The sequence below is a fragment of the Drosophila mauritiana genome, chromosome 3L (assembly GCF_004382145.1).
Source record: "Drosophila mauritiana strain mau12 chromosome 3L, ASM438214v1, whole genome shotgun sequence".
In the NCBI taxonomy this organism is placed as follows: Eukaryota; Metazoa; Arthropoda; class Insecta; order Diptera; family Drosophilidae; genus Drosophila; species Drosophila mauritiana.
This window is the reverse complement of record NC_046669.1, coordinates 6,102,923-6,117,000: the sequence shown is the minus strand read 5'-3', so window position 1 is coordinate 6,117,000 and position 14,078 is coordinate 6,102,923. Positions and strand designations below refer to the sequence as shown.

The 14,078-nt window shown below is 42.8% G+C and overlaps 2 protein-coding genes across 2 annotated transcripts; both read right to left on the bottom strand.

The window, feature by feature from the left end:
• Window positions 1-4,049: 4,049 nt before the first annotated feature.
• Window positions 4,050-5,040, bottom strand: LOC117139221 (brachyurin-like). The gene is made up of 3 exons (XM_033301420.1): window positions 4,790-5,040; window positions 4,463-4,722; window positions 4,050-4,406 (listed from the first exon to the last, which is right to left on the bottom strand). The coding sequence occupies exons 1-3, from the start codon at window positions 5,038-5,040 to the stop codon at window positions 4,087-4,089; spliced, it is 831 nt and encodes a 276-aa protein (XP_033157311.1). The 3' UTR covers window positions 4,050-4,086.
• A 3,251-nt stretch (window positions 5,041-8,291) lies between these two features.
• LOC117140055 lies at window positions 8,292-9,665 on the bottom strand. Its single transcript, XM_033302793.1, has 2 exons — window positions 9,361-9,665; window positions 8,292-9,173 (listed from the first exon to the last, which is right to left on the bottom strand). Exons 1-2 carry the CDS (start codon window positions 9,614-9,616, stop codon window positions 9,070-9,072), a joined length of 360 nt encoding a protein of 119 aa, XP_033158684.1. The 5' UTR covers window positions 9,617-9,665; the 3' UTR covers window positions 8,292-9,069.
• Window positions 9,666-14,078: the final 4,413 nt, after the last annotated feature.

Sequence of the window (14,078 nt, the reverse complement as noted above, 5' to 3'; positions counted from 1 at the left end):
AAAAACTCCTTTGGCGAATTTTCATTCCTCATCATACTGGGTGTGTTCTTCACTTATCTCGCACTCATATTTATGTTAATGTGTCTGTTCGCCAAAGATCAAAAGCAAAAGGCAGAGCGCTAACGGTTCTGTTTCTGGTTCGGGCCAAGTTCCTTCGTTGGCATCACAGTCTGTGGGACAAGTCCACAAGGAAAGTGTCTTACTGGAAAATTTATGTTTCCTTTGTGTTGCCAATTTTGTTGTTGTTGTTGTTTCCTGTTGCATGGTATTCCTTAGGGTTTAATTAATACACGTACTTGAGAGTTTAAGAAAAGAAATCAACCGGAAAATAGGTCAGACGTTGTGGGCTAAGGGGCGTGGTCCTGCGTTGGGCTAAAGTGCAAAGCGATTAGCCTCGAAAAGTTGGCCTTATGAAAGCTTGGCGATCGCTGGAGATATAAAAATCCCATGCAGAGATGCTAAGCTTTAAATATTGCCCAGTCAGGCCTGAATTCAATTTCAATTTCTTTTGGCCACACTGGGGCCATCTATCACCAGGCTCCTTCTGCGGAATCCAAAAGGTTCTCCAATTTCAGCCGCAACTAATCACACACAAATCTCGATTGCAGCTGCCACAAATATTGGCTACCACTGGCTACTACCACCGCTGTTGCAGAGCATGTACTCGTACTTAAATTTGATATTTTAATAAATTAAAGCGCATTGAAACTAATGCGCTGAGTACACCCGCCTGGCACCAAAGCTCTCGGAATGGATAGCCCGTCCAGGGAATCAAGAATCGGTAGCCGGGGAGTGAGATGCCTGCCAACTGATTGCGATTTGAAATATTCAATGGCCGCGCCGAACAACCAGGTAACAGGAACAAGCGACAAGAACTTCTGTTTTGGCCAGGAACAGGCGATGGAGATTCAAAATGATTCACTTGGAAAAATTTGAATATGTTTTTATGAAATATCCCTAAAACGAATGTATTTGGGACATTCAATATTCAATATTTTAATGCAATAAAACATTTTAATTTGAACTATATATTTTTAAAGCCAAACATAAAACATTTTATATGTTTTAACCTTGCCAAGTAACGCTAATTTTATTCAAATTATTGTATCGTTTTTGTGAGTGTGTTAGTACTAGAGAATGGACTGGATTGCAGTTCGGCCCAAACGCATGATTGGCAGACCGGACCGTTCTGACCAGGCCAAGTGTAATGAGCAGAGAGCTGGACTGTTGGTGGTGCTGTTGTGCTGCCCACCACCAGGCCAAGATGCGAGCTGGAATCTCCATCTACTGCTGGCTGGTTACTGGCCCGGCCCGAACTGTCTGCCAAACTGCCTACCTACCTACCGGGGCGATCAGCGATAAGTTTGGGGACTGCTCATATACGAAATGGTTTTGAATTCTCTCGTCTAGTGTTTGATTCTTATTAAAAGATTGGCGAAAGCATCTTACAAGCGCATTGCAAATTGCAACTGTCGCTTACCCAATCCGGACTTCTACTTCTCCTACATATGTATGCTTGCTGCTCGGCCATGAGGAACCCAACCCAAATCACACTCACATCCCACAGGTGGGTTTTTTTTTCCCATTTCTCAGATACTTTTTCGCTGCTGCCTCTGCATACAATTAGCCTACAACGTGGGGCAACAAAATGCGCTTGTAATTTATTTAAAATCTTTCGCTTTCCCCAGCGCCGCCTCCTTGCCCCTCGTGCATTTGAATTGAAATTTCTGGTTTATGAACCATAAACTTAATCTGTGAAATAATCAGCAGAAGAGCAAACAAGGCAAGAGTCAAAGGCAGAAGAGCAGCCAGCAAGTCAAAGAAGGCTTGGCATCGGTGGAAAAATAAAGGAAAAATCTGGTCGAAAGGAGGCCTTTTTTTTTCTGGCACCGACGTAAATGTGAAAAGCAGCAGAAAGAAGCCAAAAATAAAGGAAACCGAAAACTGAAAACTGAAGACTGAAATGGAAGCCAATGGCAGGGCAAAGTGTTTTCCCGAGCCGAGGCCAATATGCACTTTCGGTGTTGTGTTGCCAAGCTGCTGACCTGCTGCTCAGCCAATTCAGGTGCAAATGCATCTTGGCCGACTCTCTGGGCCTTATCAAATTCCTGCCAAGTGCCACTTAAGATCCTTGCACATGCTCCTCCCTGCTAAACTATTTATTCCTCCTAACAGTTTGCAAATTGCTTCTCATGTGGGTTGAACTTTTAATAACACGGCAGGAAGGCAGCCAGTCAAAGCGGAGAAAAATCTCAGCAATTTATATGGCTGCGAGTCGGCTTGGTTCGGTTAGGTTCGGTTTCAACTGCAACTTCAAGGCGGGTGCCCGTTTCATGAATGGATTCTCCTCGGTTCGCCTGGGTTTCTTCGGCTTTTCTAGGTTTTCTGGGTTTCCTCGGTTTCAGCTGGCAATGGCCCAAATTATGCGAAGCAAATTCTCAAATGCACCTCAAAAAAATTGGAAGTAACTCTTTGATTTGCTTGAAAAATACATAAGAAAAATAATCATTAGCTGTATTGTAGTTCAACAAGCTCTTTCAGAAGTATTTTGTTCATATGTTAGCATTATTTTTCTCTCTGCATAAAACGCAATGCAATTACTTATCACAGTATGCTCCACAGCCAGACATGAGGTGACCATCGAGCGATGCTCGCCTGGCATCGAAATTACTTCACAGTTCTTGCCCGTGCCTATGAGTATGCAAATGTCTAGCATGCTGGACACGACTATTACCTGTCACATTGTCAGGTGATTGCGAAATTGTTGCGTTACGCCAGCGCCCAGGCGAAACCAACCGAAAGATCCCCGAATGGCCAAATGGTGAACTGCAAACTGAGAGCTGAAGAAAACGCGGCTGAAAATTTGTGGGAAACATCAACTGCGGCTATGGGCGAGACTAAGTGCCCGGGCACTGGCAATGGGCACCCCATTGATGGCAGTTGGAAACGTGACTCGAACGTGACGTTTTGTGCAAACAGGAAGATGCCAACTGACAGCAGACGGCACAACTTGGCCAAAAGAGCAACAGTTGGCTTGGCTTTGGCTTTGGCTGTCTGTGGCTGTGGCCCCGTCCAGAAGAGACAGAAGAGTTAATACAGTTCGGCGCGGAGTTGACTTGATTGCCGGCGACGTTGGTGGTGGTCAAGGCAGCCAAAGGAAACCGAAACCCATAGCTAAGCCCAAGCCCGAGCCCAAAGTCAGGCCAAGATCCGGGCCCAAAACGGTACTCACAAAATTACTTTAACTGCTCTGAAACGACTCTTGCCTTGACTTTGAATGCGTTGAACTTTTGTTTGCATAAACTTGGCCAACAGGCAGAGGCGGTTCCCTTTTGCCAGCCCCGCTGCTTTATCAGCACTCACATCATATTTACAATATGGAAATCATTTGCATTGTAATAATTTACAATTTCGCTGCGTAGGCCGATCTGTGCTAAGCTGGCTGTAACGATCTAGATGTTAGCCGACTTGGCCAACTGGCCTGGCCAACAAAGGCATGTAATTGATGAAAGCCCCCAATCGCTATTAATGTCATCGATAACATTTCGATTCTGTGTCGAGTGAGTGGCGGCGATCCAACCAAGTTGGTGGGTCCCTGGGATGGATACCTATGTCTATGTCTCGGTTCTGGACTTGGAATCCCGACTCTCTCCGCTGGCTTTTGGCCGAGGTCCAGGGTCCCAAGAAGAGTTACAAGCTCGTAAACGTCGACAACACAAATCAAAACATGTCACAAACAGTTGCTACGCCTCGAAAATTCCTGGAAAGCCCCAAACAAACGCTTGTAGGTCGCTTACTTCCTGGTGTAATTGCTGTCAGCCTTCCCCGCAGGAAAAGAATGAAAATGGAATTGAAAATGGTAATGGCAAGGGTAATGCAGATGGAAATGAAAATAATATATGGAAATGGAAATGGCAAATTTATGGGACTCGTCAAGGTAGATAGATTATAAATAATGCCGAAATATTTGTACAGAATAATACTTTCCAAAATGCATAGGTAAAATTTACAGTTTAAATAAATAATACTTTACTTAATTTGTGTATGTATTTATTTTTAAATGTCAGTGGTGTTTTAAATTCAGCTTTAACTTTCCGCGTTATCTCGAATCCAATTCAGATATGAAGAGACTCTGGTAAAGAACGATGGAAAGCCTGAGTAGCAAAATTTATCAAGCATAAAGGATGTTAGTCCCAGTAGCACAAAGTTGGATTCATGCTTAATAACCAATGGACCACCAGAATCTCCTTTGCACGCCATGTTTTCTCCTGGAGCAATACAAATTAGTGATGCTGGAAATGCTGATTTCTTGTGCGATATATAGGCACGTTTGCATTCAAGATCAGATAAAATCTGGGCCTTAAAGTATTTCAAGTTCTTATCGAATTCTGAAAATGTATCTGTATCTTTTTGAGGACTATTAGTTAAGGAAATATTACTATAGAAATGACACCTTACTTACCCTTGACTAATCCCCAGCCTGAGGTTGTTGCTTCACTAAATTGGTATTGAAATGTTTTATTTGGTAGTTGGATTGGTTTTATGTAGTCATCAAATAATATTGAAAAAGGAAGCTTTATCAGTGCAATATCGTTAGCAAGCGTTTTGGAATTCCATTCTTGGTGTATCACAAAATGATCCTTTTTCACTACCAATCGTTGTTGACCCACTTCCGTTACATCATCAATTTTTACAGCACCGAAATATATATTAACAGCATATCTAAAGAGGAAAAACTTGAAAATTTTAAAATTTGGTTGTCATAAAAACGCTTTAATTTCGATCTTACATGTCTGGATTGTCCAGGCAATGAGCTGCAGTTAGGACACATTTTTCGGAGATTAGAGCTCCACCACAAAGAGGACGCCATTTAATATATTCTTTAATGTAGCCAAGTTTTAGTTGCGTAAGAAACGTTTGGTATGGAAATTGTTTGGATGCAGCATAGTGTCCATTGATAATTCGATGAAGTTTGTTAGTAAAAACAAAAGGAAATAAAAACGCCAGGAAGGTTAAAGAAATTATTATTTTGCTCTGCATGTTTGCTTTCTACTAAAACATAAAATTCTGTGCACTTCCTTTTAAAGGAAAACACAATGTGGGTAAAAGTAAATGGAATTTGAACTATATATTTGGTATTTAAATTACAGCTGTCAAGGCTTAAATTCCTAGCATTTTTTCATTTAAGTGAATTACTTTTTGAAAGGCAATTCCGAACTACCAAGAAATATGTGCAATTTGTGTAAATTGTTTTTTTGCTTTTAAAAAATGTCTGGCTAATTCCCAACTCCGCAGAAAATACAAAGAACAACCGAAAAACAATTATCAGATGTCCTGGATTGGCTCATCCGCATCGCGATTTCGGCGGGGCAACGCCTTAAATCATTTTAAGCAAACACTTGGTACCAAATGGCCGCCCATTGTATAAACTGCAGAACGCCGGTTGGCTTATCAAAAGAAAGCTTATTAATAACTCATATACATAATGCAACCAGATCGGGCCGGGGGCCAGGTGAGGCCGGCCATAATCACTAAATCAAAACATCCCCGACATGAGAAATGTGGAAATTGAAAAACGTTTCAGCACCGAGTGCGCGAGTGGGTTCCGAGAAAAAACAGCTCCATTGAGAGGTGAACACAAATAACTCAGCGGCGAACCCAGGACCCCGAAGATCTGGAGTCCGAAAAGCCAATGCCAAACCCAGAACTGGAAAAAGCCAACTGAAAACGCCCAAAGCGCGATACTCAACACTTCGGACAAGTTCTTGACACCAATGGAGCGAACGGGCCAAAAGTCTGGAAAAGGGAAAATATTTTTTATTGGCCATTTCAATTATCTTAATGCACTTTAATATGCCAGGCGAGTTGAAAACTTTTTTACCGTTTTACCAAGAGGCCCAGTGAATATGTGTGTGTGTGTGATTATCAGCTAATAAGGCATCAATAAATTTTGGTAAGCAGCAGCGGCAGCAGCCGTGGCCCGAAAATGCCAGACTTGGCCAAGACGGCTCACGCAGCCTCACGGCTCTTGGCCAGATCGCCTCGAGATGATGCCGCAGATTGAGGCGGCCAGATTGCAATTAATTTGCAATAACTTTTGATAAATGCGCGCCTGCGTTTTTGGGAGGGAAGTGGATTTAACGTCACACGATAACGAGTTGACGCGATTAACTGGTAGATATGTTGCCATATTCCATCCAGGCATTTGGGCCAGAACCACTCCCGTTGGCCCCGAGATACAGACGAGCGCACTTAAGTGAAATCGAAGGTTCGCAATTCTTTATGGCTTCCCCGAAAATCCGAAATATTCCCGACGGTCATATCATTTTATTAACTTACCATCAAACTTTATGCCGACCAGAGAGCTCGGATGAAAATGCCAAACGATCAGTGTTAAAGTCGCATGCGACAAATTTGCGACGAGACCGCATAAAGTTGCGGTCGCAGAATGCGGGGAAATATTTGAAAAATTTCATCAATGAGCGAAAAGTTAATAAAAAATAATTAATTTAAGCGAATTGGCCGGCACAGGGCGGGGCAGTTGAGCTTGGCATCGGAATTGGCGCTGCAAGCGCATTTAAATTGAATAAAAGTTGCTGAAAGACGGCAACATTGCAACTGCAACTGCTATTTCGCTGCGGCCGTTATGCGCTTAACATCTTGGCATCCAATCAATTAGTTTTTATGCGCTTCCATTGCCAACTGCTGTTGGCTGGTCTGGGCCAAGCCTTCTTTCTCTTCGTCAGCCGTGTCAGCAACAAATTGGCGAAGGGACCGGGAACCCGGCGACAACTTGCAACCAGCACGGCCGCAACGGCAACTCGCCGCTTGCAACGTGCAACAGAAATGGCAATGGCACTAGCAACTGCCACAAACACGATGACAACGGCGCGGACATCTTGCAGCTGCATTAACACTGCCCGGGAAAAACGGAGAGATCATTTTCAACTGGTTATTAACAGATCGATATTGCTTATCTCTGAATGGGGTTTACTTTGAATACTTTGTCTCTTCTCTTGAAAATTCACTAAACCTTCTTTAAATACATAAAGAATATTTGGTCAAGGCATGCCCTTTGAAATCACACCTATATAATCCAGATGAGCTTCGATTGCTGCCAATTAAATGCAATTCTTTAACCACATGCTCTGTATGTTATCTACCCACTTAACCCTTACTTTTTGAGTAGATAGTCAACACCTCATTGAACTTCATTTCATGGGGTTGTGTATGCCAAGCAATTTCGGTCAAACAAACAGGCAACGCAATCAGGGTAAACACTCTGCTGTAATTATTTCGATGGCTATAGCATGTAGGCCAGTGCAACCAGCAGTTTTTGCATCTGCTTAAATGCGATACTTTCCCAAAAACCAAAAGGAAAAGAAAAGATACAAATATCGAATGCTAACTTAAGTTGTCGGCCCGGGTGAAATGTTATTCAAATGGCTTTCAAATGCCAACGAAATGTGCGCAGGCTTGCGGTTTCTGCGATTGACAAATCAATTTGGCGATGGCTTTTGGGGCTGGGATTTGGATTTTTTTCTCTTAACTCCTTTTTTTTTTGTATGCAATCGAGAGACGGAAACCAACACCTGCTGCTGGCTGATGGCATTTCTTATTCTTTTTCGGCTGACCGAGAAATCCCCGCTAGCCGACACCTTCGAGTCGAGGCAGCCACGTCGATCAAAGCCATTCGAACACTTGGCAAATATATGCGCATTGCTAAGCAGTTGGCTAAGAGGGGGATAATCAAGGGGTGGGCGGATGCTGGGAGGTTGGGGTGGAGCATTGCAGGAGGGGGGTGCAGAGGTGGCAAGGTAAATCGACGACAAGCTGGCGGCAGCTACGTCTGCATAAATGCATGAGGATGCCTCCAGCCGCATCTGCATTTCTGTGGCGGCTTAGCACCAACTGCCAATGGCTTTTGGCCAAGTCATTGCCGCCCGTTGTTGTTTGTTGCTGTTGCAGTTGCCATTGTTGCTGTTGTCCAAACACAACTGAAGTGCTAAAAACATTCCAATGTCAGGTATTAGCAATTTAAGTTAACCCGCTTCCCGCTCCGCAGGAATCGCCACTCAAAAGAAAGACTCCTTGGATTTTCCGCCCGACGAATCCACAAAGTGATCCCCAAGAAAAGGAACATTCTCCTTTGATTTTGATTGCCACAATGTAGCTGTCGATGTGGACGCAACAAATTAGACAGTTTGCTAATCTATGAAAGCATTTCAGCTCATAAATCATAAATGCCAATGGTATTCAAATTCTTGCAGAGACGGTTTCCTTTATGCATTTATTATTGGATGTTAATAAGAGAATATATAAAGGAGCGAAATTTAAGGACTTAAGAGGGTGGAATTTTACCTCAGCTCGCGCTTTGTAAAAAACAGTAATATTTTTAATGAATATTTAAATGTATTATTATAGCAAATGAATAAAATTATTTTATCTAGATATTACTAGTAAAAATTATGGAAACATTTTCATTTGTCAAGGGACCCGAAAAATGTGTTCAAAAAATGAGGCTCAAAAGGGCTTTTGGCCGTGGGGGAAAGGGCGGTCATGCTGGCTAGGGGGCGTGGTAGGCTGGGCAATGCCCAAAGGCAACAGCAACTTTTGCGCGATTCTCTGGCTGGTTGTTTGTGTTAATTGAGTTGTTTGCAGTTTGTGTTGCTGTTGCGGCTTCATGTTGCTGCTGCTGCTGCTGTTGCTTGTTTCGTTGCACATTCGTTCGTCTGTTGCATTCATTCCGTTAAGATTTTTTTTAAACACACGGCCAGTTGTTTTGCCGCCGTGATTTTTGTGTTCTCCTGTTGTTCTATGTCGACCCAAAGTCCCCGATTTCGCTCCCACTCCCGCTCCTCCGAGGACTGTTGGCAATTTTACAGCAATTAGTGCTGCTTGTGTACACTGTCAGTTATTCCTCTGCAGATTTTCAAGTCAAGTGAGTGTTTCAGCTTCGTATCCGTGGTGTTTTTCCGTATTTCTCTCGTTTTTCTACGCTTCAGCCTTGTCTCTTAATGTCGCGCGCATCAAGCAAAATGAGTCATGGGAGCTGCGCTTTATGTTGCATTATGTTGCTGCTGTTGCTGGTGTTGCTGGTGTAGCTGTTGTTGTTGTTGCTGCTGCTGCAGATGCTGATGCTGCTTCTGGCAGGCTGACTAATTTGCGAGACTCTGAAATTGAAAAGCAGACACTAAATTAAGAAGAACATAACTAACTGGTTCAGACATCGCACTAAGTATGCTCTTTTCAAGATATTCACAAAAAAGAAGCGCCTTAAGACTTCGTTTGCTTACTTTTGAACATGATACGAATTGATAGATTAGGATATAATTTTTTTTACAAAATAAAGACACCTACCTTTTATGGCGTCCCACCTGCTTGGTGGACTCAAACTACGGGGCTCCCGATGGGCCAGGTATATGGGCAACGGAGTATCCTCCGGCAGATTATCCCGATCCAATTTGTAATTTAAAAGTCGATCCATAAACAATTGATTACTCTTCCGAAATTCTTTATCCAATAATCGCTCGAGTTGCTCGATTCTCCTATCCATATCCCGATCGAAGGTGCTACAATAAGTCGCCCTGGAAATAGACGGAGTCGACGCGCTCATTTTTACAAATTTGTATTGATATTATTCGGAGTTAATGGGAAATGCCTAATATGCTTTGTCGGAAGTAATTGACGTCGCCTACTATATGGATTAGACCTAGTTGTCAAAATCTCACTCGATATAATAGTAAAAATTCTAAACCGATCTGCAATGTTTATAATTATAATGAACTAAATTGTGCACATATTATGTTTTAATATTTATTTTAAGTCGTTGAACATTATGAGAATCCGCGGTGTTCCTTCAAAGATTGCGATGCATATTTGGTAGAGTACAGACTCGAAACGCATGGCACTCGAACACGCCCAAGTAGAAAAATGGGTAAAGATTTGCCACAGACAAAAGCCAAAGCAAATATGCTCTGGGACCCACAGAGACCCCCAGCAATAAGCAAAAGCAAAAGCAACTCCGTTTGCTGGTGCAGCCACAAAAAAGCGTTTTGTGTCACAAAATATTTGAATGTAAAGTGCGCCTCAGACTGAGAGCTCTGGGTTGTGTAGACTCGGTCTCGATTGCAGCTTTGGTTTGCTGTCTTTATTCCCGTCCCTGCTACGATATTCGAGCTATATCTATACTATACTATACTATGCGATACTATAGCCTAAGCTATAGCTGACGTGCGCCTGCGCGACCACGCCCCCCGCCGTCGCACCGCCCCTGCGACCGCTCGACTGGATCACTAATTGGTCACGACAGCAGCGGGCTATGATTTTTTTCCAGCAATTTTTCAGCTCTTTGCTACGATTCTGTGTGGTTTTTGTTGGTTTTCTGTTGTTTTTTGTTTTTTTTTTTTTTGGCTAAACGAAAAGTAAAATCCATTGAATTTGGCAAGAGGCCGTTGCGATTTCGTTTGGCCAGCTAGCTCCAAACAGACTGGAAACCTTCAATTTTGGTAGCTTTTCCAGTGCTCGCAGACAGGCAGCAATACCACCTACCTTCTGGCCAAGTCCCCCCCAGATGGGGCATTAAAGTTTAGAGTCGCAATTGATTTTAGTCGTCAGTTTTATGGGCTTTTGATTTTTCTTCATTGTAGCTCGTGGTTTTTGCTTTGCCGCATCTGTGGCGCAAACGTTAAACAATTCGCTTCGTTTGACTAAATTTATTCGATGTTTTATTATTGAATATAATTTTAAATGGTTTTTTAATCATTTTTTGATGTTTGCCCAAATGGCGTGCTATTATTCAAGCGGCCGAACATTAAGTAGAATTTCTGCTTTTAGTTGTGCAACATGCAATAAATTACCATCCGATTGAAAAACATGTTGGAATAAATATTTGATGACCTGACGGGGCAATTAAAATGAATGCAAAACTTAACCGACTGACTGATGTTTTCTTAGGCCTGTGAAAATGTTGCACAAATTATTATTTTTATTTCGTTTCAAATTTTACTCCCACACTAAAATCCATTCGCTTGTTATTTATGGTTCCTCTTTAGTGACTGGGATAACAACAATACAAATTTCGGCAATCGCCGCAGGAAGGCGACCGAACGACAGCGTCATTCATCACACGAAATTTACTTAATGAAATTAATAAATAAATTATGATATAAATCTTGAACAGTCGCCGAATCGCAGCCGCAACGGTGTCCGTGTTGCAGCAGCAACATTTTTATTAAAAGCTCTAAATTATTGGCAGTCGCATGCGATGCCGACAAACGAGCCTGGTCAGCTGCTGCTGCAGTTGCTGCAGTTGTTGCAGTTGCTGCAGTTGTTGCAGTGGCTGTTGCAGCTAACCCGCAACAGCAGGCACACATTAACGAGCAAATGTCAATTTCCAGGCAATCTTTTTGCAATTTCTGGCTCTTTTAGTTAATAATTTTTGGCCGTACCGCCGCAGTTTGCCGGCAAGTCGATGTGCAGAAGCAACAGCAACAACGTCGTGTCGGCTTTCGTAATGTGCCGCGAAATATTTGCGGCTAGTAAAATTAAGTTAATAATTCTTTTTTTGCGATTTTGGCAGTTTTTAATTGGCCGACGGCGAAATGGAAGGGGTCGAGCATACTCTACCATAAATAAGGGTACTTAAAAGCACATTTATATAAAGTACAATTTATGAGCTTGAAACTTTTGATTATGGTTTTGCTATTATAAAATTATGATCATTAGGATACATGATTATATGCATACTAAAGGGTATTTTCACTTCTTTAATCGGCTTTTTGGAGCTTTAATTCCCAGTTGTCTTGGTCACTTGATAAATTTCTGAACTCGCCGACAAATATTTTTCTGTTTTCCTGATCGGTTTTTCATTGCTTTTTTTTGGGTTTTTACAGCGCCACGTAAATGTGTCAAATATTGACAATTTATATGAAATCGACATAGGTGCCTTGGCCACAAAAAGAAAAAAAAACAGCGAAAACTCCGAACAAAACCTGATTTTGGCGACTGGCAAGAAATATGAGTTAAATGCGTTTTTTGGGTCGTTGCAATAATTTTTCTATGCCTCTTTTTTTTTTTTGTATCCCCCTTCGATGCATTTGCAGTTTTGATTGCTGTTGTTAGTTTGGTGTTGTTGCCAATTGTTGTTCTTGGTGTTGCAGTTGCAGTTGCAGTGGCCATTGCCTGTGGTTGCTGTAAACAGGAGATTGTTATTTGCAACCCGCTGTGCGTACACCGCAAACTGGACAACTTAATTTGGCTAAAGTCGCTTGTTAGTGTTGCCGCGGTCTGACTGGCCATTGTTGGTGTTGCTGGTGTCGCAGTTTGCGGTCCACGCTCACCACATCATATCACATCCGATCCAAGTGCGGAATGCCAATTGAGGCACCGAGATGAATATGAAGATGAAGCAACCGCAGCTTCTTCCTCTCGGTTTTTTTGTCTTTTTTGCTGGCTATCGAAATGGCGGGCCAGCAGCAAGTGGGACTAGTTTCCCGCATATCGAATGCAGTTGCCACAGTCACAATTAGAGGAACACGAAATTAGAATGCAAAAGCAGGTTCCCATTTTAGATCAACTTTCCCACATATCTCTGAAAAAGAGGAGATGCTGAGAACTTTAACGGTAATGTATGCATAACTATTTAATCGGCCTGCAATTCATATTAGTTATGGTATTAATTAATGAAGAAAATGGGATAAGTACGCTTTCGAAAAATCATGGGAGCTTAAGTACGTACTTTTAATGGCTCTGGAAAAAACTGATCATCATTTATTGAAATCCTACATTTAAATTCATTTTTAAATAATAACTACAAACTGATTCGCCATAATCCCAAGCATTCTTTAGCATCTCTAATGCCAAAACTGTTATCCTGTGGGCCATATTTCTTTCGCCACCTTTTCTACCACTTTAATTGCTCACGTCATTGATTAATTTGTTGACTGGCCCGGCTTAATAATCGCCACACGGCGGCAGTAAAAACAATGCAGCCCGGGGAAAACAAATCCCCGGCTGCACTGCAGCGATATATGCAGCAACAATTGCAACTGCGGCAGCAACATGAAAGTTGTCGCGTCACAGGCAACAAACGACATTTATCATGTTAACCTTTGGAGTGCATTTGTCTAGACGTCTTCAACGAGGGTTGATGTGGATGTGGATGTTGATGTTGATGTTGTTCTTCTTACTGTTGTGCCGGCAAAATGCGGAAGAAAAAAGCAGCGGTTTAGGCACCGCAGGCGCAAAAAGGAATCATAATAATTTGTAATAAATTAACGCCTGTGCAGCCAGTGACAAACGTGGCAACAACATCGGCGGCAACACCTAGGCATTTGGGCCTAGGAAGGATTAAAACACGCCCAGTCTCTGCAGCACTCGTCATCTTCATTAAGTCAAGGCGCGTCGTCCTCGAGTGCAAAGTCAACCAGACAGCTCATATGGCATATGGTACGGGTATATGGCACACAGCACCACCATCCACTCCACACCTCTCCACACCGATGCCCCTTCATTTTGGCCATGTTGCCATAACCCTTTTGTCTAATTTCACGCTGTCGTTCCTCATCAAAGACTGACGCGCGTCCCCGGCGAGTAATTCATCATTTCGCGTGACGTACTCCGGAGTCCACGTCCTCGTCCCCATCGTCAGTGTCCCTGATTCTCCATCAGCAGCAGCAGCAGCAACAGCAGCAGCAGGCACATAAATTCTCAAGTGCCAAATGCATTTTTTATATCGCCATTTGCCGACGAGAGCGCCTTGCCTTTGACTTGGCCTTAACTCCTGTTGGCGTGACACAATCGACAAGTTGAAAGCAGGCAGCGCAGTTGCAGTTGCAGCTTGCAGTGCTTGATGTTGCTGTTGCTGTTGGTGTTGCTCTTGTGCTGCTGCTGTCCCCATCGTTAGCTGCTAATTATTCAAATTAATTGTTTCGCCCCAAAGACACGCGCACGCGCACCTCAAACGCCAATCAACTGAAGACAGTTGGCAGAGGGGAGCAAATGGGAATGGAAAGCTGGGGGAAACCTCACAGTTGACAAGTGCAATGTTTGAGGGGCTTGAGCAAGACAAATTATAG

Excerpts from the sequence above, each read along its gene's own strand:
- LOC117140055 (XM_033302793.1), bottom strand. The coding sequence starts at position 9,616 with ATGAGCGCGTCGACTCCGTCTATTTCCAGGGCGACTTATTGTAGCACC. Across the intron at positions 9,174-9,360 it reads CAGGTGGGACGCCATAAAAG|AGTCTCGCAAATTAGTCAGC; the intron begins GTAGGTGTCTTT and ends TTTCAATTTCAG.
- LOC117139221 (XM_033301420.1), bottom strand. The coding sequence starts at position 5,040 with ATGCAGAGCAAAATAATAATTTCTTTAACCTTCCTGGCGTTTTTATTT. Across the intron at positions 4,723-4,789 it reads TGCCTGGACAATCCAGACAT|ATATGCTGTTAATATATATT; the intron begins GTAAGATCGAAA and ends TTTCCTCTTTAG. Across the intron at positions 4,407-4,462 it reads AGGCTGGGGATTAGTCAAGG|ATACAGATACATTTTCAGAA; the intron begins GTAAGTAAGGTG and ends GTCCTCAAAAAG.